We start from the raw sequence: 21,755 nt of genomic DNA, 5'->3' as shown, positions 1-21,755 counted from the left end.
CCTCAGGGGATCGGTCAAACAGGAGAGCATTACATTAATCAACCGCAGATTCACATTAAAATACATCCGGTACTCTGTTAAGGAGGGCTACCCAACGAAATCAGACCAGTAAATTGGTCAATAGTACAGCAATGAGAAGAAAAATAAAAACACAATCCCGCGACAAGCACATGAAAAGCTCTCACGACAATAGTACATGAAAATAGAAAAATACGAGAACCGGAGAGGAAGGTCAGGTCAGGCTTGCATCAAACAAGCTGAGCGCTACAAATGCCTTTCCTCCTTTAACCCTATATACTAGTTGTAGTACATGAGCTGCTGCGCCGACGTCTGGCTCGGGTAGCCGTCGTACAGGGCCTGGGAGCCAGCAGCGAGTAGCCCCGCGGATACCTGGCCCGCGAGGCCGTGCTGGCCAGCAATCTGCCCTGCCGCCGCCTGGCTCAAGGCAAGCTGCCTCTGATAGGCTAGAAGTTCGGCTGCTGTGAAGCCTTGCGGCACGCCAGCCATTGCTATGGGTTGATATGAGGCAATCGGGGGCGGCAGCGGCTTAGAAGATGTCCCAGGGGGTGTTGGTTTGTTGCCCCATGAGCACTACAAAGATAACACGGAAACGGATGATGAAATTGCATGAACAATTGTGCCAAGAATAAAGAGGGCACAAAAGCAAAATAAATAATTGCTCTGGAGGTTACCTTGATTGGCTTGCCGCGAACGACCAATCCGTTGGCCATCTGAATAGCTAATGCTGCTTCACCATGGGTACTGTACCTTATAAATCCAAACCCTTTTTCCTGTTGAACACGAACTTCCTCAATAGCTCCGACCCCTAAGTTGTAGAAATGGCGGTGAAGCTCATCCCGATTAACCTGACCAGTTAAGCAAAACGATAAATTGAAGGTCAGCCTATCCTAAAATTTTCAGCTGACAAGAAAAACCAGAGAAGTAACTTCATAAATGACATGGGAAGGAAACTGCGCTAGCGGAAACTTGTTTTTACTGTTTTACCTCGTGTCCAAGGTTGCCAACGTACACCGTTGTGAAATCAGGGTTGTTCTCTGGATTTTCTTTGCTTCCTGTATCCTGGTTTGCCTCCATTGCTACAGAAGAAAGATGGACGAAGGCAAAATCAGCAGCTATTTTACTGGCTAAAATCATTATTAATTCAAAACATGGCCACGTGATTCCTTTCGTAACATTAGTTGAGCTTAACAAGATACGAGAACAAATCTACCATTAAAGTAAAAAACACTTGTCATTATAGACACCTGACCTGCATTACTGGAACCACCATTTGTTAGTACAACTGCATTATGATTGTCCGTTTCTTGTTTCTCTTCTGCGTTGGTCTTTGTTGCCCAGTTGCACCTTATTTGTCTACTGCCAAGCCATTTACCTGTTGTAAACATTAGTTTGCAAGACTTAGACGGTTTGAATATCAGAATATCAGACGAAAATAGAAAGAAAAATGTAATCAGCTGTAAGCTCCAGCACTGACATACCAGTCATTTCAGTTATAGCAGTTTCAGCTTCCTGTGCCAAGAAACAACATAGTATTGGGTGACACACTGATAATAGAGGTAAAACACTCGGGTCTAACTTGAAATTGTAAATGTAGGGCTGATCAAAATACCAATCTCCATTTCTCAAAGAAGAAGTTAGTTATGCTCTGGTGAGCTTAGTTTTTTTTTTTTTGACATGCTAGTGAGTTTAGTTGCTACTAAAGGAAGCTTCATCTAGTCATCAAACATCATTCATGTTAGACTAAATGCAAAACTGACACTAGTTTGAATTTTGACTGGATGATGCAAGGAGACAGGCAAATTTCAAATTTTCAATACCAGAGAAATAATTTGATTAATAGGAAAAAATGTAAATATAAAAATCGTTTGCTAAACATGAGAACTAAACAAGAAATATAGTACTTTGGCTTTGCAAAATCCATCAGTATCCAACAGCTCAAACACCAGACTATTAGGTAGATATTAAGGTGGGTATTAGACTCACGATCAAAATGGTAAGAGTACTGGAAAATGCAAAGGATAAATGGTCTTAGTTGTTCATACCTGCTGATTACGGAAGGAGACAAAGCCATAACCTCTGGAGCGTCCAGTTTTATTATCCCACATGACTCGAGCATCACTGATCATAAATGGCAGACATGAACAACTGAAAAGCTGCAGCGAAACAGTAGTAGAAATAAAGGGGAACTAAAAGCTTACGAGCAAGAAGGATATGTTGAGAAACAGGCATAAAGAGTTGCATCATTCACTTCAGAACTTAAATCACCAACAAAAATATGGAAATGCCCTGGAATAATTCAAAGGGCACGGTTAACCAAACGAGGGTTAATTAGAAAAGGAAAACAAGACACGAGAAGGTTTAAAGTATCTCACCAGATGTATCCTCCCTTTGTGTACTTGCATACGCCCAGTTTACCTTGATTGCTTGACCGTATCTGGGCGAAATAATTCAAAATGAAAAGCATTAGAAGTTGATCTGGGACTCCAGAATCCAGAATCTTTGTTGCTGAAATTAGTTAAGTATCAGCACTTACATGTGACGCCCATGAAGGGTCATTATTGCAAGAGCTGCTGACCTCCGATCATAGTAGTCAACAAACCCAAAGGAAGACTGCACAGAACAAGAGATAATCCTTGTCAAACAGATGAAAAATGACTGACGACAGTAGGCTTTTTGCCGATTTAGCAACATGTTCAGTAGCATACGAAAAGTAACAGTACATATTTCAAGAAAATACAAAGGCATTGTGTCTTGATGCACTCACAGAAAAGTAATTATATGTACAAGCCTAGGCAAATTTCCCTACACACACTACAAGGATAAATTGTACTCCCTCCGATCCGGATTAATTGACACAGACTCTATACAACATTGTATAGAGGTTGTGTCAATTAATTCAAGTTGGAGTGATGAATAAGCATGTTCACGGCAAGTAGGGTACAGGGCAGCAATGGGATAAAACGTTAAAAATGTTGGAATGTCAAGACATCGGCGTTCTCTTAATTCTTTATCAAACCTATGGTTCAGTACAAGAGGTGCATGAACAAAATCCATCAAGGTAATTGGAAGGAGACATCCCTTTAAAGCAATAAATTTCCATGTAATTTTGGTAGTATAACTGCACATTAGGGGTGTAGAAGTGCACCTTTTCTTTCCGGATGAGCTTGCATCTTTCCACAGGACCAGAGCCCTGGAAAACTTCAATCAGAAGGCTCTCAGTGACATTAGGGTGTACGTTTCCTACATACCTAGTTGTCACAACATCGCGAATCAAATCAGAGTCAGAAAACAATTGATAAAAAATCAAGATAGATAGCATGCAACCATATTTAATGATGATTTAATAATAACTAAACAATAACATAAATTGGCAACAGATTCAATGATAAATTATGCTGATCTAAATTTTACCATGGGTTGTTATGATATTCATTTGAAAATTTCATCTTGGAATTCCACATTGATTTTAAAATTAAACCACAATTTGCATGACTAAAGGGGAAAAGGGACTAAGCTAAAAATCATATGGAGGTGAAAACACGAAAGAACTCCGAAAGCACTCACACACTGCGACATGTGGATGGATCAAACCCAGGTGGGAGATTGCCATTTGAAACAGGCTCCATCTGCAAAATGTAAAATAAAAAGAAATAAAAAGAAGATACATGCTGATGCCGAAACTAGTTGAGGAGCAAAGAGAAATAAATAACATATAAAAGATGATAAAATTAAACTCAATGTAATGGGAACAAAATCCCAGTTCTCCAAAGTCGTGTTTTATGCCATTATAATAATGACTCAAAATGTTGTGCTACATCCAAGCATCTCTCTCTCACACGCACCCTGTGTTTCACCTGTCTGCTAGACCTATGTACTGTGCATATGCACCATTGATCTCACATCGATGTAACAACCCGTGAGCAACAATCAATGTAATCATGAATAGGCCAATGCAATTGACAAGCTTTATACAGATGGTGACAGCAGTAGCCCTTGCTCTTAAGAGTACAAGAGACACAGAAAGCAGTTTTAATTTAAAACATGGTATTCATTGTGTTGCAAAAATCCTGACTCAAAGCAAATAACAATTTTCAAGGTTCATACCAAGATCGACATGCAATACAGCTATCACACGTGCATACAAATAACCGATGCGAAGCATATCCTGAACAGATAACGAGGCAAGGAGCATATGAAAACAAAAACAAGTAAATGCAACGGAAAGCCTTGAAAACTTGTATTGTCCAATTGCATCACATCTACCCAGCCAATGTGCTTCGAATACCAATAACAATGGAGCAATGTTCCGACCAACCGGAGCAGAACAAGACATGTGCCACCATGCAAATGCAACTCAGACGGAAATAGCAGCTGCTCCATTCCCCGGAAGAAACTTCAGCTATCAAGCCAAAAGTCGCTAACGAACAACATACACCTACCCCCAACAACTTCAGAAAAAAGGGGGGGAACGCACCAAGCAAACAACAATCTTCCGCGCTCACAGACAGATCGGCGTGCATTGCTGCGCCCAAATGCACGAGTAAACAAATAGATCAGGAACCGAGGAGATAGAGGGCGACCTGAGTCATGGCCGCGGCGGCGGCGGCGGCGAGGACACCGGACTGATACTGCTGCTGCTGCAGCGCCTGCTGCATCAGGAGGGCCTGCTGCTGTTGCTGCTGCTGCTGACGGAGCCTCTGCTGCTGCTGCTGTTGCTGCTGGCTCGCGCCGGCGCCATTCATCTCCTCCGACTCCGACCAGATCGAAACACCGGGGGACGGAGGGCCCGCGCGAACCGATCGACGGATCGGCGGATTGGATCCAACAGATCAATAGATTTGGTGGCGAATTTCTCGCGGCGGATCGAGCAGGGGAACGGAGGAAGAGGAGGTGAGATTTTTCCTCGTATTTTCTCTCTCTCGCTCGCTCTCTCTCTCCTCTTTTTTCTCCCTCTGTTTTCTCCTCGTCGGACTCCAATGGAGATTAGGGAGGGTGGAGGGGCAGTATGGGTATTTTGCCTATCCGGGGGAGATGACGTGGAGTTTTCTGTGTGGCTCCCCAATCCCATGGCTCAGTGACAGGTGGACCCGGTGATCCTGCCTCCAACTGTGCTTGCTAGGATTTGGGTCGGTTTTTCAAATATAAACAGGGATATGATTATATGATAGTGGTTGTTGTGCCTATTTTGCCCAAATATCATGCATAATCTGGGCTCTCACATCATATGTTGAATTTTTCAGAAAAAACACATCATATGTTGAGAACTTGAGATTTGTATATAGAATTACCCTGGTTTCACTATAGGTTGCTCAAATGTGGTATTAGGGGTCCATTTGTCCTGCCTGGTTTACAAAGATTTTACTCCCTCCGATTCAAACTAATTGACGCAGCCTCTATATTCGGCGGGGTAGAACAAATAATGTGTTGCATACAATAAATTAGCTGCATAAGTAATAAGTACTAATATGTATTGTAGATATATACTGAAGTTAATTTTCTCATGGAACCAATAAAAGCTTATGGAACAATAGCCGAAATCCGCCCGATTTTGACTGGATCAACAAGTTTTTTTTCCGAAGGAGCTCTCTCATTCAACTATTTTAATCCGTTATGCTCCCTAATTTTGGAGTTCCCCATTCGATTGACTATTTAATTTTGGATTTGTTCATGATTTTGACCAGGTGAATGATTTTTCAAATCAATTGATAGCCAAAAACATCGACATCCATAATACTAAATAAATAAAATATGGAAACCTATTTCATGATGAGTCTAATGACACCGGTTTGATATTATGGGTACTGATATATTTCTCTGTAAATTTGGTCAAATTTAAAGAGGTTTGACTTTTCAAAAATTCAATGCATTTTATATTTTGAAACAACGGGAATGTAAAAGTTATGAAAACCCAACAACATTAACGGCGTAGTAAGGCGCGCCCAATCCTTCTAGTCTAATACGCCATGCCTCCTAATTTTAGAGTCCTCCCATTCAATTGATGTATTATATTTGGATTTAGTTCACAATTTTGAAAGGGTCGACGATTTATCAAGATCATTTAGTTAAGATAATCAATTTTGGATTTGATTCATAATTTTGATTGGGTCAACGATTTTCCAAATTAATCAGCAACAACAACCTAAAAACACAACATTCCCGTACATCCCCTCATCACCTAGAAAAAAGAAGTGTCAACATGTGACATTATAGCACCAATATAATACATGTGGTCACCAACAAAAGAAACATCACCACATAAGTACGAGTTGATGAACTTATAACATGGAATCACACTGCTAAGAAAGCTCATCAAAACACCGCATTATAAAAATACATTTTACCCACGCGCCAAACCAAATAACAAATGAAATTTATAAAATCTCAACAACACCAATGTTGCAGCGAAGCGCGCTCAACCCTTTTAGTAAATACACTATGCTACGTAATTTTGGAGCTCTCTCATTCAATTGAGGTGTTCAATTTTGGATTTGGTTCACGATTTTGATTGAGGTTATTTTGAAACTGGTTCATGATTTCATTCAATTGAGGTTTGAATTTCGGATATTTCATAGTTTTGACTGGGTTAACGATTTTGGTTGAGGTGCCCAATTTTGGCATGATTTTAATCGAGTCAATGATCAATCGACAACAAGCATACAATAAAAAAGTCAACATCCAACCTATAAAAACACATGAGTTTTACGCACCCTCTCATCACCTTGCAAAAAAGAATAGTCAACATGCGACACCGTAGCACAAATATAGTACATGTGGGTTGATTAGCAGATAACACAGAATCACGGCCCTTGGAAGGGGCCACCAAAACACAACATTATAGAAAAAACATAATCCATCATCTCCCTTGCGTGCCAACCCAATTTTTTTATGAAATCCCAATAACACAAACGACGTAGCAAAGCACGCTCAACACTTCTAGTAATTTTGTTTTTGCCCTACCCTAAGAAAGAGTTTCATGTACTAACAACATGCACACAATTATGCATGTTTCAATTAAAGACTCACGTTTTTAGAATAGCTTAGGATAAGCAAACTACATGAGTCAAGAGGATCAAAGACATTGGTATGAAATTATCATTATTACCCGGTGTGTAGAGCATTTGTGACGCAAATTACAATGTTGTACCATCTCTAACTTGGTCAAGTAGCAAAGGTATGTGAAACCCACCCGTACATATTTCGTTAGTATATTTGTCCTATGCAATTCATAGAGATTGGAAAGAACATGGTGTTTGCGCATGTATATCAAGGTAAATATCATGGATGTATAGTTAAGTTAGGTCATATAATCATCAAAATCTACAACCAAACTTGTATTATTGTGTTTACCTTCTAGCATCTTCTTCTTCTTCTTGTTGTTGTTGTTGTTATTGTTGTTGTTGTTGTTGTTGTTGTTGTTGTTGTATCCCTAAAATTGAAAAGAAGATAAAAATTGTTAGTCACCTATTCACCCCCTGCCCTCTCTCTATTCGACCATACAAATCCTTTCACTACTACTACAGACCCATAATCCAAATAAAACTACTCACAGCGATCATGATGACCTTGAAGTTGATGGAAATGGCCACCGTGATGATTTCTCCTGCGACAGATTACCGGAAAAGGCCTCCATATTGGATTTCAAAGAAACAGCGACGGCGGAAAAATTCGGGTGATAAATCCCTGAGGGATTTTGGGAGAATATAAAGGCACGTAAACCGAGAGGTGATGGAACAGAGTGCCAGAGGCACACGCCCCTAGGGCTCATAGGAGTGGAACATGGGGCCCCTGGGTGGCCCCCCGTGCTATGCCGGTTGTTACTCGATCCTTCTGGACTTGAAACTTGCACTGATTTTTTCTAGACTTTTTTTACTCAAAGTCCAAAAACAACAGAAAACAACATCTAATACTTGGCACTGGATTAATAGGTTAGTCCAAATAATAATAATAATAATATGATTTAAATAGGTTCCAAAAGTATGCTAATTACTCGTATAAATGATGCTGGAGTACCCGCCTCCTGGGCGCCCCTCCGAGCCATCCGTCTTGCGGTGGCTTGCTGCGAGGGCCTTGCAGGGGCTCTCCGAGCTGCCTGATCTGCCCGGACGACTTGGACCCGGGCAACCCAACTGGGTCCAAGATGGGTGGACTGCAGGTGGGCATCCGGGGCCATCTTCATTGGGCGGCATAAGGCGCTCTCGCGAGGGCCTCATGTGCGCTGCCCCACGCGCAAGCGCATGCCTGAACCCCACATGTTGGCATCTTCCACCCCTACCGGTCTGGGTTGATAGCGCCAAACAGGGCGTGCATTTTTGTCGCAGCGTTGACTCGCGTGTGGGGTTAGCTATTGATACGTCCATTTTGCATCATGATTTCCTAAGTTATACTTCATATTATGGTGCAATCATATTGCATTTTCTCTCTTAAAATGCAAGATACATCAAAGGAGGGAGATCACGATTGAAATTCTTACCTAGAAAAGCTACAATAGAGATAGCAATTCTTCGGAGCTCAAAATGACGTGAGATTTTATGGAGATTTATTTTGAAATATAAAAAAATACTGGGCGAAAGAAGTACCAGAGAAGACCCTCGGTGAGCCCACAAGCCAGAGCGCGCCTATGATACATCTTCAACGTGTCTATAATTTTTTATTATTTCATACTATTATGTTATCAATCTTGCATGCTTTATATGCCATTTTATATCATTTTTGTGGACTAAGTTATTAACTTAGTGCCAGTTTTAGTTCCCTTTTTTTGCCTATTTTTTGTTTCGCGGAAAAACCATATCAAACAAAGTCCAAACACGATGAAACTTTACGGTGATTTTTCTTGACCAGAAGAGACCCTACAAGCTTCGGGGAGAGACCAGAAGACACACGAGGGCATCACAAGCTCAAGGGGTGCGCCATGCAAGCTTGTTGTCCCCCTGAGCATCGCCTGGACCTAATTCCTGACCTATAAATTCCCTAATATCCAAAAAACAAAGAGAGACCCGAAACAATTCTTCCGCCCCCACAAGCCACTCCTCTTCCGCAATCCCATATGGAGGCCTCCGCTCATACTCTATCAAAGGGGAAACCATTGGGGAGGCAATCTTCATCGACCTTGCTGCCTTCATGATGATGCGTGAGTAGTTCCCACATGACGTACGGGTCCATAGCAGTAGCTAGATATCTCTCTCTCTCTCTTTGATCTTCAATACAATGATCTCTTCAGAGATCTATCCGATGTAATTCTCTCCGGTGTGTTTTTTGGGATCCGGTGAATTGTGGATTTATGATCATACTATTAATTGAAAGTATTTGAGTCTTTTATAATATTTATTTATGTGTGATTTTATAGCCTTGTATTTCTCTCTGATCTATCTATCTATCTCTTTTGGCCCAAAAGATCGATTTATCTTCAGTGGGAGAGGTGCTTGGTAGTAGGTTCAATCTTGCGGTGTCCTGATACGTCTCCAATGTATCTATATTTTATGAGGTATTCATGCCCTGTTTGCAACAATTTTATATGTTTTTGCTGCACTTTTATATGATTCGAATGAAACTAACCCGGACTGACGATGTTTTCAACAGAACTATCATGGTGTTATTTTTTTGTAGAAATAAAAGTTCTCGGATTGGGTTGAAAATTTATGGTGATTTTTTATGGGCAAGAAGAGACCCCTGGAGCCTAGGAGGTGGACCAGATGAAGTCCAGGGGAGCGACGAGCTTAGGAGGCGCGCCTCACCCCAGGGCGCGCCTCACCCCAGGGCGCGCGGGTTGAGCTTGTCGGTCCCTCGTGGGCCCCCCGACGTGAAATCGATGCCAAAATATCCTATAAATACAGAAACCCCAGAAAAGAAACCTATAACTTTCGCTTCGCCGTTGCAAGCCTCTGTTCTGAAGCGATCTCATCCAGAGCCCTTTTCTGGGACCCTGCCGGAGGGGGAATCGTCATCGGAGGTCATCTTCATCATCCCAGCTGTCTCCATGACGAGGAGGAGTAGTTCACCCTCGGGGCTGAGGGTATGTACCAGTAGCTATGTGTTTGATCTCTCTCTCTCTCGATCTGGCACGATCTTGATGTAACCATGGGCTTTGTTAATATAGTCGGATCGTATGGTGTTTTTCCCTCTATATCTTGTTGTGATGAACTAGGTCTTGCTCTCTGAGGTTTTGTTATGTTGGATTGAATATTTTGGATTTGAGATCACTTGATATATGTCTTGAATGTGGATACCCATGGTGACAATGGGGTATTCTATTGCGTTACTTGATGTATGTTTTGGCATTCAACTTACAGATTACCGTGACGTTGGCTATTCTAGGCATAGGGGTTGATACACATTTTTGTCCTACGTTCTCCGACATAAACTTTGGAGTGATTCTTTGTCACACATTGAGGGATTGTTATATGATTCAATTATGTTAGCATTGTTGAGAGATTGCACTAATGAAAGTATGAACCCTAGGCCTTGTTTCCAAGCATTGCCATACTGTTTCTGTTCATTTTTGTTACTTGCTACCTTGCTATTTTTATTATTTTAGGTTTCAAAAACCTATATCTTGTTGGGAAACATAGCATGCAATTTCAAAAAAAAAAATCTACGCTCACGCAAGATCTATCTAGGAGATGCATAGCAACGAGAGGGGGAGAGTGTGTCCATGTACCCTCGTAGACCGAAAGCGGAAGCGTTTGACAACGCGGTTGATGTAGTCGTACTTCTTCTCGTTCCGACTGATCAAGCACCGAACGTACGACACCTTCGAGTTCTGCACACGTTTAGCTCAATGACGTCCCTCAAACTCTTGATCCAGCAAAGTGTCGAGGAAGTAGATGAGTTCCGTCAGCACGATGGCGTGGTGACGGTGATGGTGAAGTGATACGTGCAGGGCTTCACCTAAGCACTACGAGAATATGACCGGAGGCGTAAACTGTGGAGGGGGGCGCCGCACACGGCTAACAATTGTTGGTGTGTCTTCTAGGCACCCCCTCCCCACGTATATATAGGTGGGAGGGGGAGGGGAGCTGCCATGGGGTGCCCCAAGTAGGAGGAATCCTACTTGGGTGCCTAGTCCAATTTGCCCCCCCCCTTTCCTTTTACCGGAGGGGGAAAAAGGGAAGAGAGGGAGAGGAAAGGAAGGGGGAGGCCGACTCCCCCTTTCCTTCTCCCACTCGGGCGGCGGCCTAGGAGGGGTGCGCCAGCCCCTTGTGGGCCGGTGTGCCCCTTCCCCTTTGGCCCATGTGGCCCATTAACCTCCCGGGGGTTCCGGTAACTCCTCCGGTAGTCCGATATGTACCCGGTACTCTCCGAAACACTTCCGGTGTCCAAATACTATCGTCCTATATCTTAATCTTTACCTCTCGACCATTTCGAGACTCCTCGTCAAGTCCGTGATCTCATCCGGGACTCCAAACAACATTCGGTCACCAAATCACATAACTCATATAATACAAAATCGTCATCGAACGTTAAGTGTGCAGCCCCTTCGGGTTCGAGAACTATGTAGACATGACCGAGACACCTCTCCGGTCAATAACCAATAGCGAAACCTGGATGCTCATATTGGTTCCTACATATTCTATGAAGATCTTTATCGGTCGAACCGTAATGACAACATACGTTATTCCCTTTGTCATCGGTATGTTATTTGCCCGAGATTCAATCGTCGGTATCTTCATACCTAGTTCAATCTCGTTACCGGCAAGTCTCTTTACTCATTCCATAATACATCATCCCGCAACTAACTCATTAGTCACATTGCTTGCAAGGCTTCTTATGATGTGCATTACCGAGAGGGCCCAGAGATACCTCTCCGATACTTTGAGTGACAAATCCTAATCTCGATCTATGCCAACCCAACAAACACCTTCGGAGATACCTGTAGAGAATCTTTATAATCACCCAGTTACGTTGTGGCATTTGATAGCACATAAGGTATTCCTCCAGTATCCGGGGGTTGCATAATCTCATAGTCGAAGGAATATGTATTTGACATGAAGAAAGCAATAGCAATAAAATTGAACGATCAATATGCTAATCTAACGGATGGGTCTTGTCCATCACATCATTCTCCTAATGATGTGATCCCATTCATCAAATGACAACACATGTCTATGGTTAGGAAACTTAACCAGCTTTGATTAACGAGTTAGTCTAGTAGAGGCTTACTAGGGACACAGTGTTTTCTCTATGTATCACTAGTACAACGAGCTGCTAAACAAACGGTTTTTAACCCCTTTCCGCGACGGCCTTTGGAACCGTCGCCAAGTGAGTGTGGGCGATAGGGGGGTCCTTCCCACACGACCCAGAAACCGTCGGGGATATGCCCTCCTGGCACACACGCTCGACAAAATAAGGTCGTGTGTGACCGGCGGGCGTTCAAATACGGAAATACGTACAGTAGAGCTAAAAAAATACAATTATACGGCGAAATTGTTTTCGGTCGCAAGTACATCCCACACAGTCAGTCCTCGCTAAACGTTTTCGTTCGTATGTACATCCCACACAGTCGCTCCAAGGAAAACGTTTCCATTCACAGGTACATCACACACAATTTTTTCCTGTTAAATTGTTTGCGTTATTGAATGTATCACACACGGTCCATAGAAGAAACTGTGTGGCAAAGGCCGTCCATCACACACAGTTTTATGTGGTAAACGTTTGCGCAAGGTGGCCTAACACAAACAGTTTTCAAGAGAAAGTCGTGTGTGATTGTTCATTGATCCAACACGGTTTATTCCTAGAAACTGTGTGCGTTGCCTGAGGTCATCGCCGACGGTATTTTTTCAACAACCGTTTGCACTAGCAAAACCCAATTAGCAGGCTAATTCGCCATTAGCAGGCTAATTATCTGATTATTCATAATCCATTTATTAATCTAATTGACATTTCATATTAAGCACACAATATATTTCATTTTTATAATTGAAATACATTAGAGTACAACATCATATAGCTTCAGCACTCAGCTACCCCATTACACAACTACACCAGGACCAAGTTTCACATGCAACATCTATAACCTTTCGAAATTAGCATCATAGACGATACATAGAAAGATGTATCTCATCTGGAAAACTGCTGAAGCAGAAGGCGAATATTGAGCCTTCATTGATGTTGAAGGTCTTTGTAACTTTAGGCCAGTGCCCGTGGATGATTGACCGTCCATCCTTCGTCCTCTTCAGGAACACTTCAATATTGAACCGTGGGTGTTGTATGAATACTTTCCTCGCCTCCTGACCATACAGGTGGTTTGAGAGGTAATCATCAGTGAACTGCTTTGGAAAGGCCTGAAAACAAGGATGTGCATAAATATCTTCTCTATATTGGAAATGGGGCAAAGGAATAAAAAAGGCAAGGTATAATAGTTAGTATCATCCTGTAGTGAACTGATGTCTTCTTCATTGTGCAGACAAAGATCTTGTTGTTTTTTGTCGCTAATTTCTTTATCCTGACAATCTTCCTGAGTTTCTTGACTTGACTAATATTCATGGACAACTCATTTTCCCATATGCAAAAAGGGTCGAACAGTGGGTCAAAACCTCTGACAGCAAGACCTACATGTGCAAGACCAAATTGTTAAAAACCTAAATATTAGAATGGTTCCTGCAATTGCACAATAATGTGTTATTAGACAACGGACCATGCACGTGCTAACCTCGATTGTAAACCTCAGTGCTTCCCATTGTTTCCCTGCAACACATATAAGGTAGTTAGTTATCAGGTTAAGTAAGGGTTCGCATGTTATCAGTAAAATATGTTGATGAAAAATAAGCACATTGCAGATTCATCAGATCAATTCAAGCCACATAGAAAACCCATTTATCCAAACCAAGCATGATTAAGAACTAGGAAATATAGCACTTGTATATGTTTCTCATGTATTAAGTGCAGCCAAATTCGATTTATTCCTCACATGCACAACAATACAAAATTCTAACCACGACAATTGGACATCGCATTGCAGAATTGAACCAAGCAGTTAACTAAACACTACAACAAATGAACCAACATTAACTAAGCACCACATTGCACAATATAACATACTCCTAATAGAAGATCAGACAGTTAACCAAACAGTCTACAGCCAATTGTAGTAATTGTATTTGTTTCTCATGTATTTACTACAGCCAAATTCAATTTATTCCTCACATGGTATACAATAACAGAATGCACCCACAACTATTGAACATCGCATTGCAGAATTGAACCAAACAGTTAACTAAACACCACAACACATATGAACCAAACATTAACTGAGCACCACATTGCACAATGTATAACCAAACCAAGCATGCTTGACAACTTGGAAATATAGCAATTGTATTCGTTTCTCATGTATTTTGTAAAGATAAATTCGATTTATTTCTCACATGGAGACAATACAAAATTGCAGCCTGAAGAATTGAACATCACATTTGCAGAATTGAACCAAACAGTTAACTGAAGATGACAACTAATTAACAAAACAGTTAATAAGTGAGCACGACACTGCACGGCATATAGAACATATACACTAGAGCAACAGATTGCATGGTAAAATTAGATAGCACAATTCACTAGAATTTGTGAAGGAAAGGCAGGAGCAGCACACGCAATGGGTAAACCGAGCATGCTTAACCGGCGTAGCTAGCAAATGGCAAGGTGCTCCTTCAAGATCTAGGGGTCGGCACGAATGGCAGCCATCGCGACCTCATCCGCGTGTGCGGCCGCGATTTGCTTCTCCGCTGCCAAATGCTCCTTGAGATCCTGGCTATACTGCGTGCACCGGCTTATGGCCGCGCTTATTTGGTGGAGGGGTCGGTGATTTGGGTGGAAGGTGACGCGTTCGCGCCGGCGGTCGGGGCATGTGGGATGTGGAAGGAGGAGGAGGATGGGGGTCGGGTGTGGATTACCTGCCTGGATATGCGAGGCCGAGCAGTGTGAAGGAGGGTCACCGGCGAGGAGGCAGCGCTGCAAGCAAGGAGTGAAGGTTTCAACATGGAAAGGAAGGCGGAAACAGGGGAAATGTGGCTTTTGGTAAGGGGGAGGGGGCGGGGAGGTAGATATTTCCACGGAAGCCGGAAATTTGGAATCGCTTCAGCGAAAAAACTGGTGCGCAAAGTGTCATCAGACACGGTCCCTTATTCAGAACTGTGTACGATATGTGAACATCACAAACGATTAAGATAGCTTAACCCGTGTGTGTTGAGTTTGAACGTCAAAAATTTTGGTTCGAATTTCCTTGGTTACAGTGGTCATCCACGTCATTGCATAATTTGGGTACACAAAGGAGACTAACTTCTTAATCGAGCAAGTTCAGCAATTAAACAGAGCTAGCTGACCTAAACATTACTCCAACAAATTAAAGACCGTCTCTCTTAATTAAACCAAAACAAAGAGTACTACTACGGCTGGTGCTCGTCGATCTCCGCCGCCGCCTTCATGTCCAGCTCGCGCCCGATGGTCTCCTGGGGAAGGGGCTCCATGGCATCAATTGCACCATACTCGGCAAGCATCTCGCCGTCCACGTCCGCCATATCTTTGGAATAGGCCGCCATGAGCTGGGCGTGGGCGGCCGCGATATGGGCTCTAGCGGGCTCCGTCGTGGCAAGGTATACCGCGCAGGAACGGACGGCTACTCGAGCTCTCTCGGCGATTGCCAGCTCTTCGGCCGTGGGTTGCCGACCGTTGTTGGAGAAGCTTCGTTTGATTTTGTGCGGTGACCGCCACGAGCTAGGCGTGGACGGCCTCGACATGGTAGTGGGCGGCCTCCATCAGGGCTAAGGCCGCTGCTACGGAACGGACAACTGCTATGCCGCTCCCGCCAGTTGCTATCCTCCAGGCAGATGCTGCTGCCACCGCCTGAGAAGCAACAGCGGCCATTTGGGCTGCCTTGGCCGCCCGGACGCAGACTGCGGTCGCCCTCACGAAGCTTGTTAGCACGCGCCTGGCGGCTGCCGCCGCGCTCTCGCCGGAGTGGGCCGCCAAAGTTGCCCTCACGACGTGGGTCCACATCCCCATCTTTCACCTGCGATGAATGAATAGTGAAATGATATTTGGGGAGTGAGCTAGTGTGCTTGACACGCTGGCTGTGGACTGTAGCCGACGCACCTTCTCGCATAAGCCATTGGCGTACTATACACCGACGGTGCTCCAAGATATTTTGTGTTGCATCTCACACAGTTGGTGATAATAAACTGTGTGTGACCTACTTGATTTATTGTCTTGATTTGAATTACGTAATGGGGTCACAACTACAAAGGATGGTGTTTGAATTGTTAGAACTTTTATCTGCAGTGAATATGCAACTATAGGTGTGTCGTCCAAAGATTGGAATTATTCAGGGTTCGTTTGGATGTTTTTATATATTAACTTGGTTTTGTAGGCATTTCAGGTGCATAATTCTAATTTCAACTACATGCACATGCTCTAGTGCATATAAACGGGTTGAAAAATCAAATATGTGTCCTTGGTTGCATGCTTAGGTCCCATGCAAGAAATGGGAATGAATGTCACACACCCTGCCACCATCACTCGGCCGCAAACATTGAGATACCTGGTTTTTAAATTCTAGTAAATCCAAAACTCATTTGAAATTCATGAAACTTGGCATGCTATCATGGAGCGACATCAACATGCCATGGTAAAAAAAATTGTCCCATTTGGGGCAGGTTTGGGTATAAGCTTCTCACAAACCAGAGCTTCTCACAACAAGCGTGATGGTTTCGGTTGGGTACATGCCACCTTTGGGGACGAAACGATATCCGTTGCCTCTTATTGCTTTCAAAAAAAAATTGAGTGTCAACATAGAACAACAGGAGTGTTGTGTTCAATTTTGGATTTTTTCGGGGTTCATTTGGACATTTTTATACATTAATTGGGTTTTCCAGGCATTTTATGCGCATAATTCAAATTTGAACTACATGCACATGCTCCAGTGCATATAAACTGGTTGGAAAAACAAATATGTGTCCTTGGTTGCATGCTTAGGTCCCATGCAAGAAATGGGAATGAATTTCAAACACCCTGCCACCGCCACTAGGCCGCAAACATTGAGATACATGGCTTTTAAATTCTAGTAAATCCAAAACTCGTTTGAAATTCATGAAACTTGGCATGCTATCATGGAGCGGCATCAACATGCCGTGGCAAAAAATTTGTCCCATTTGGGGCAGGTTTGGGTATAAGCTTCTCACAACAAGGGTGATGGTTTCGGTAGGGAAAGTGCCACCTTTGGGGACGAAACGATATCCGTTGCCTCTTATTGCTTTCAAAAAAATTCGAGTGTCAACATAGAACAACAGGAGTGTTGTGTTCAATTTTGGAATTTTTCGGGGTTCGTTTGGACATTTTTATACATTAACTGGGTTTTCCAGGCATTTTATGCGCATAATTAAAATTTGAACTACATGCACATGCTCCAGTGCATATAAACTGGTTGAAAAATCAAATATGTGTCCTTGGTTGCATGCTTAGGTCCCATGCAAGAAATGGGAATGAATTTCAAACACCCTGCCACCGTCACTCGGCTGCAAACATTGAGATACATGGCTTTTAAATTCTAGTAAATCCAAAACTCGTTTGAAATTCATGAAACATGGCATGCTATCATGGAGCGGCATCAACATGCTGTGGCAAAAAATTTGTCCCATTTGGGGCAGGTTTGGGTATAAGCTTCTCACAAACCAGAGCTTCTCACAACAAGCGTGATGGTTTCGGTAGGGAACGTGCCACCTTTGGTGACGAAACGATATCCGTTGCCTCTTATTGCTTTCAAAAAAATTCGAGTGTCAACATAGAACAACAGGAGTGTTGTGTTCAATTTGGAATTTTTCGGGGTTTGTTTGGACATTTTTATACATTAACTGGGTTTTCCAGGCATTTTATGCACATAATTCAAATTTGAACTACATGCACATGCTCCAGTGCATATAAACTGGTTGAAAAATCAAATATGTGTCCTTGGTTGCATGCTTAGGTCCCATGCAAGAAATGGGAATGAATTTCAAACACCCTGCCACCGTCACTCGGCCGCAAACATTGAGATTCATGGCTTTTAAATTCTAGTAAATCCAAAACTCGTCTGAAATTCATGAAACTTGGCACGCTATCATGGAGCGGCATCAACATGCCGTGGTAAATTTTTTGTCCCATTTGGGACAGGTTTGGGTATAAGCTTCTCACAAACCAGAGCTTCTCACAACAAGCATGATGGTTTCGGTAGGGAACGTGCCACCTTTGGGGACGAAACTATATCCGTTGCCTCTTATTGCTTTCAAAAAATTTCGAGTGTCAACATAGAACAACAGGAGTGTTGTGTTCAATTTTGGAATTTTTCAGGGTTCGTTTGGACATTTTTATACATTAACTGGGTTTTCCAGGCATTTTATGTGCATAATTCAAATTTGAACTACATGCACATTCTCCAGTGCATATAAACTGGTTGAAAAATCAAATATGTGTCCTTGGGTGCATGCTTAGGTCCCATGCAAGAAATGGGAATGAATTTCAAACACCCTGCCATCGTCACTCGGCCGCAAACATTGAGATACCTGGTTTTTAAATTCTAGTAAATCCAAAACTCGTCTGAAATTCATGAAACTTGACATGCTATCATGGAGCGGCATCAACATGCCGTGGTAAAAATTTTGTCAACGTCCCCAGGTTTAATTCGGTTTCCCCAGTTTAATTCAGTTTTTAAATATAAAACACTCATCGCAAACGTTTTAGTTAGAACATCCGTATGCAAACCGACAACTTCCCCAGGAAGCCAAGGGAAAATGTGCCGAGCAGGATTTGTGCAGCTCTGGATCGCAAACGTTTTAGATAGAACACCCGTATACAAAGTGAGAGCTATGGTCTTCCCCTTAAGTCGAGGGAAAATCCGCAACGCAGGATTTGTGCCTCCCTTCAACGCAAACGGTTGTTTTGGATGACCCGTGTGCAACCACGTACAAACAATTTGGTAAGATTTGCATATGTCATATTGGGTATGTTGCCATTTGTCAAACTAGAAAGATTTACATTTGTTGATCTAGTAACGTTGCCATTTGTCAATCCTTGTAACACTGCGATTTGTCAAAATATGCTGCTAGAAATCACTAGCACTATCTAATTTTTGCAACTAAAATTCGATTATTAAGCATATGTTTCATTCATAGATTAAGCAGTCGTTCTTAATTTATACAAACAGTTCAACTCGAGAGCTGAACCGACCAAACTTCTCCCCAATTGTTGCCAACCACGTACTGAAATAGCTAGTTCAACTATATATACTAGCTAATTTTAAGTGTGTTGTACAGTTCGACTACACATCTATAGTCAGATGAACTGAACAAAATAGCCCCTAAATACTACTACTACCACGGAGGGGCTTTGTGCTACTTCCGGCAGCCTCTCCTCTGCCGAGCGCTCTCAGTAAGAGGCAGAGGAGGAGGAGGAGCCTACCGACGAGCTGGACAAATGCAATACGATGCCTGCCACTGCTGCACGTTTAGCAACGCTCGCCAGCTCGAATGCCCACTGCCGCTCCAGACGATCCCTCTCGAAGAGGTCAGACTGCTTGTAGATCTCCTGATTCCTCGCCTCTACGTCGGCGTGTGCTGCGGCCACGGCTGCGGTAAGGCTCTTTGAATGCTCGACGAGGCGCTCCTCCTCCTCCCGCAGGAACTCGATGTAGCGCGCAAGGTCGTTGACGCACGTGCGGGCCTCCACCTCCGCCTCCCGCCTTCGGGCCGTGGCGGCAGAGCGGGTGATAATCCCGGCGGTCGACGGTGGGCTGGCGGCCACGGCGACTGACGATGGGGTGGAGGACACGACCACCACCTCCGGCCTTCGGGCCACGGTGGCAGAGCGGGTGATGGCCACGGTGGCCGGCAGTGGGGTGGCGGCCACAACGGCCACCTCCCGCCTTCGGGTCATGGCGGCGGAGCGGGAGATGGCTCTGGCTTTCGACGGTGGTGTGGCGGCAACAGCGGCTGGCAACAGCTGCTGACGGGCAGCGGCGGCGGAGCATGTGGTGGGTGTTCCGCGCACACCCAACAGGGACGCCACGCTCACTACACTACGTCGGGGACTGCGCCGCCGCAGCTGTGTAGCCTCCCAGTTGGAGCTGTCCTCTGATGACGGCGGAGTGGCTGAGCGATGACGACGGACCGATGCCATTGGCGATTGTGGGAGAAGCAGACGAGATAAGCTACATGGAGGGAGGGGAAAATGCGACCTACTATAGCAGGTCGTGAGGGTTTTTATAGCAGGTCGGTAAGCATTGGGATTTTGGGGGATTTCACCCAGTCGGGCGGGAAGCTTGTGCGGGACCCTGCGAGGTTGCGCGGGAACGGCCTCACCGACGATTCATTGGCGCCACCGTTTGGCCAAAAGAACGCCCCCGCGCGCTGCGCAAGCTTGCGCTGTAAGCCGTCTGCGGCAGCGGGGTGACAAGACGTGCGAGAGGAGGTCGAGAGGACACATACACATACAGTTAATAAAAAACATTTGCGATTTAATTACCTACTATACCCCCGTCCTGTTTTATAAGTAGGATTTAACTAATAAAATACGAATGCATGTCGCCAAAGATTATATCGTTGGAGTCGTATTTGAACATAGTTTCCAGCTATACATTTTTTGTAACATGCATTAACACTTTTTTGGTTAAATTTAAGGTTATATACCAGCAAGCGTTTGCCCGCAACACACATGGCTTATTCCATCACAAACAGCTCGGATGGATCAACTGTATGCCACGTATCGCACACGCAACTCTAATTTGATTCCTGCTTAATGTCTCCGACATCGCTCGCACAGTTCGTCTTATTTGCCATGTATCACTGTGCCGGCCTCTGCTCGCGTCCCTCGGCAAGGTCTGCTCGCCATTAGGCGCCGCGGCGTGCTCTGTCGCGTCCGTTGGCGCACTCTGCTCGCGTTCGCCGGCGCGCTCGACTTGTGGACAGCTTTTCCTTGCGCGTTCAACTGCTATATGCATATATATATGGTTGCTCGTCGTTGAGGCGACTGCGGAGCGCTCTGCTCGCGTCCCTCTGCGCGTGCTCTGCCAGCAGTTGGGCGTGCACACGATCACGTTGGGGGCCCCATATGCATGCGGTTGCACCGCGCGTGTTGCCACGCGATGCAGTTATGTGCGGCACGATGGAGTTACGCGCTGCAAATTAGAACTGCCATCAGGGCCTGCCGATATTCCTGGTCGTCCGGCTTCCCCTTCAATTCCCGCGGCCATTATAACCTTAGTCTCTTCAACCTTTCGATCGCGCCCCACAACACAACAAGCACACCCACGACGACACATAGAGAGGGGATGTCCTGCGGCGCTCCAATGGAGTTCGGCGAGCATAGAGTGAAGACCCACACGAGGGAGACGGATCTCTCAGTGGTGTACACCATCGACCCGGCCGTGGTGGACGACTACATCAACAGCGCTGAGCAGATGCTTGCTCAAGACAAGTACAAGGTGGTCGGCATCGACCTCCAGTACACCACCGGTCGTCCCGGCATAGATCAGAAGGTTGCCGTCGCCCAGTTGTGCGTGCGCCATCATGTCCTCATCTACCACTACTGCATGGCCACAGAGCCTTGCGACCGTTTCAATAGGTTTGTCGACAACATTGACTACAAGTTCGCCACGGTGGAAACCAAAGATGATGTAAATGCGCTCAGTGTTACAGGCTTGGCCTGCAAGAACCTTGTCAAAATCCGTGACCACTATAGGGTCTGGGGCAGCACGAAGAAGGACTCCCTGGTCGAACTCG

At 44.2% G+C, this 21,755-nt stretch overlaps 1 protein-coding gene across 1 annotated transcript; it reads right to left on the bottom strand.

Annotated features, from left to right (window-relative positions):
* Positions 1 to 10: 10 nt before the first annotated feature.
* LOC123167501 (RNA-binding protein 208) lies at positions 11 to 4,982 on the bottom strand. The gene is made up of 12 exons (XM_044585337.1): positions 4,602 to 4,982; positions 3,586 to 3,647; positions 3,167 to 3,269; positions 2,555 to 2,631; positions 2,394 to 2,455; positions 2,220 to 2,307; positions 2,064 to 2,139; positions 1,500 to 1,530; positions 1,271 to 1,393; positions 1,006 to 1,097; positions 693 to 866; positions 11 to 591 (listed from the first exon to the last, which is right to left on the bottom strand). The coding sequence occupies exons 1-12, from the start codon at positions 4,761 to 4,763 to the stop codon at positions 298 to 300; spliced, it is 1,344 nt and encodes a 447-aa protein (XP_044441272.1). The 5' UTR covers positions 4,764 to 4,982; the 3' UTR covers positions 11 to 297.
* Positions 4,983 to 21,755: the final 16,773 nt, after the last annotated feature.

Source organism: Triticum aestivum, chromosome 7D (genome assembly GCF_018294505.1).
Source record: "Triticum aestivum cultivar Chinese Spring chromosome 7D, IWGSC CS RefSeq v2.1, whole genome shotgun sequence".
In the NCBI taxonomy this organism is placed as follows: Eukaryota; Viridiplantae; Streptophyta; class Magnoliopsida; order Poales; family Poaceae; genus Triticum; species Triticum aestivum.
The sequence above is the reverse complement of the archived record's forward strand: the minus strand, read 5'-3'. Positions and strand labels throughout refer to the sequence as shown.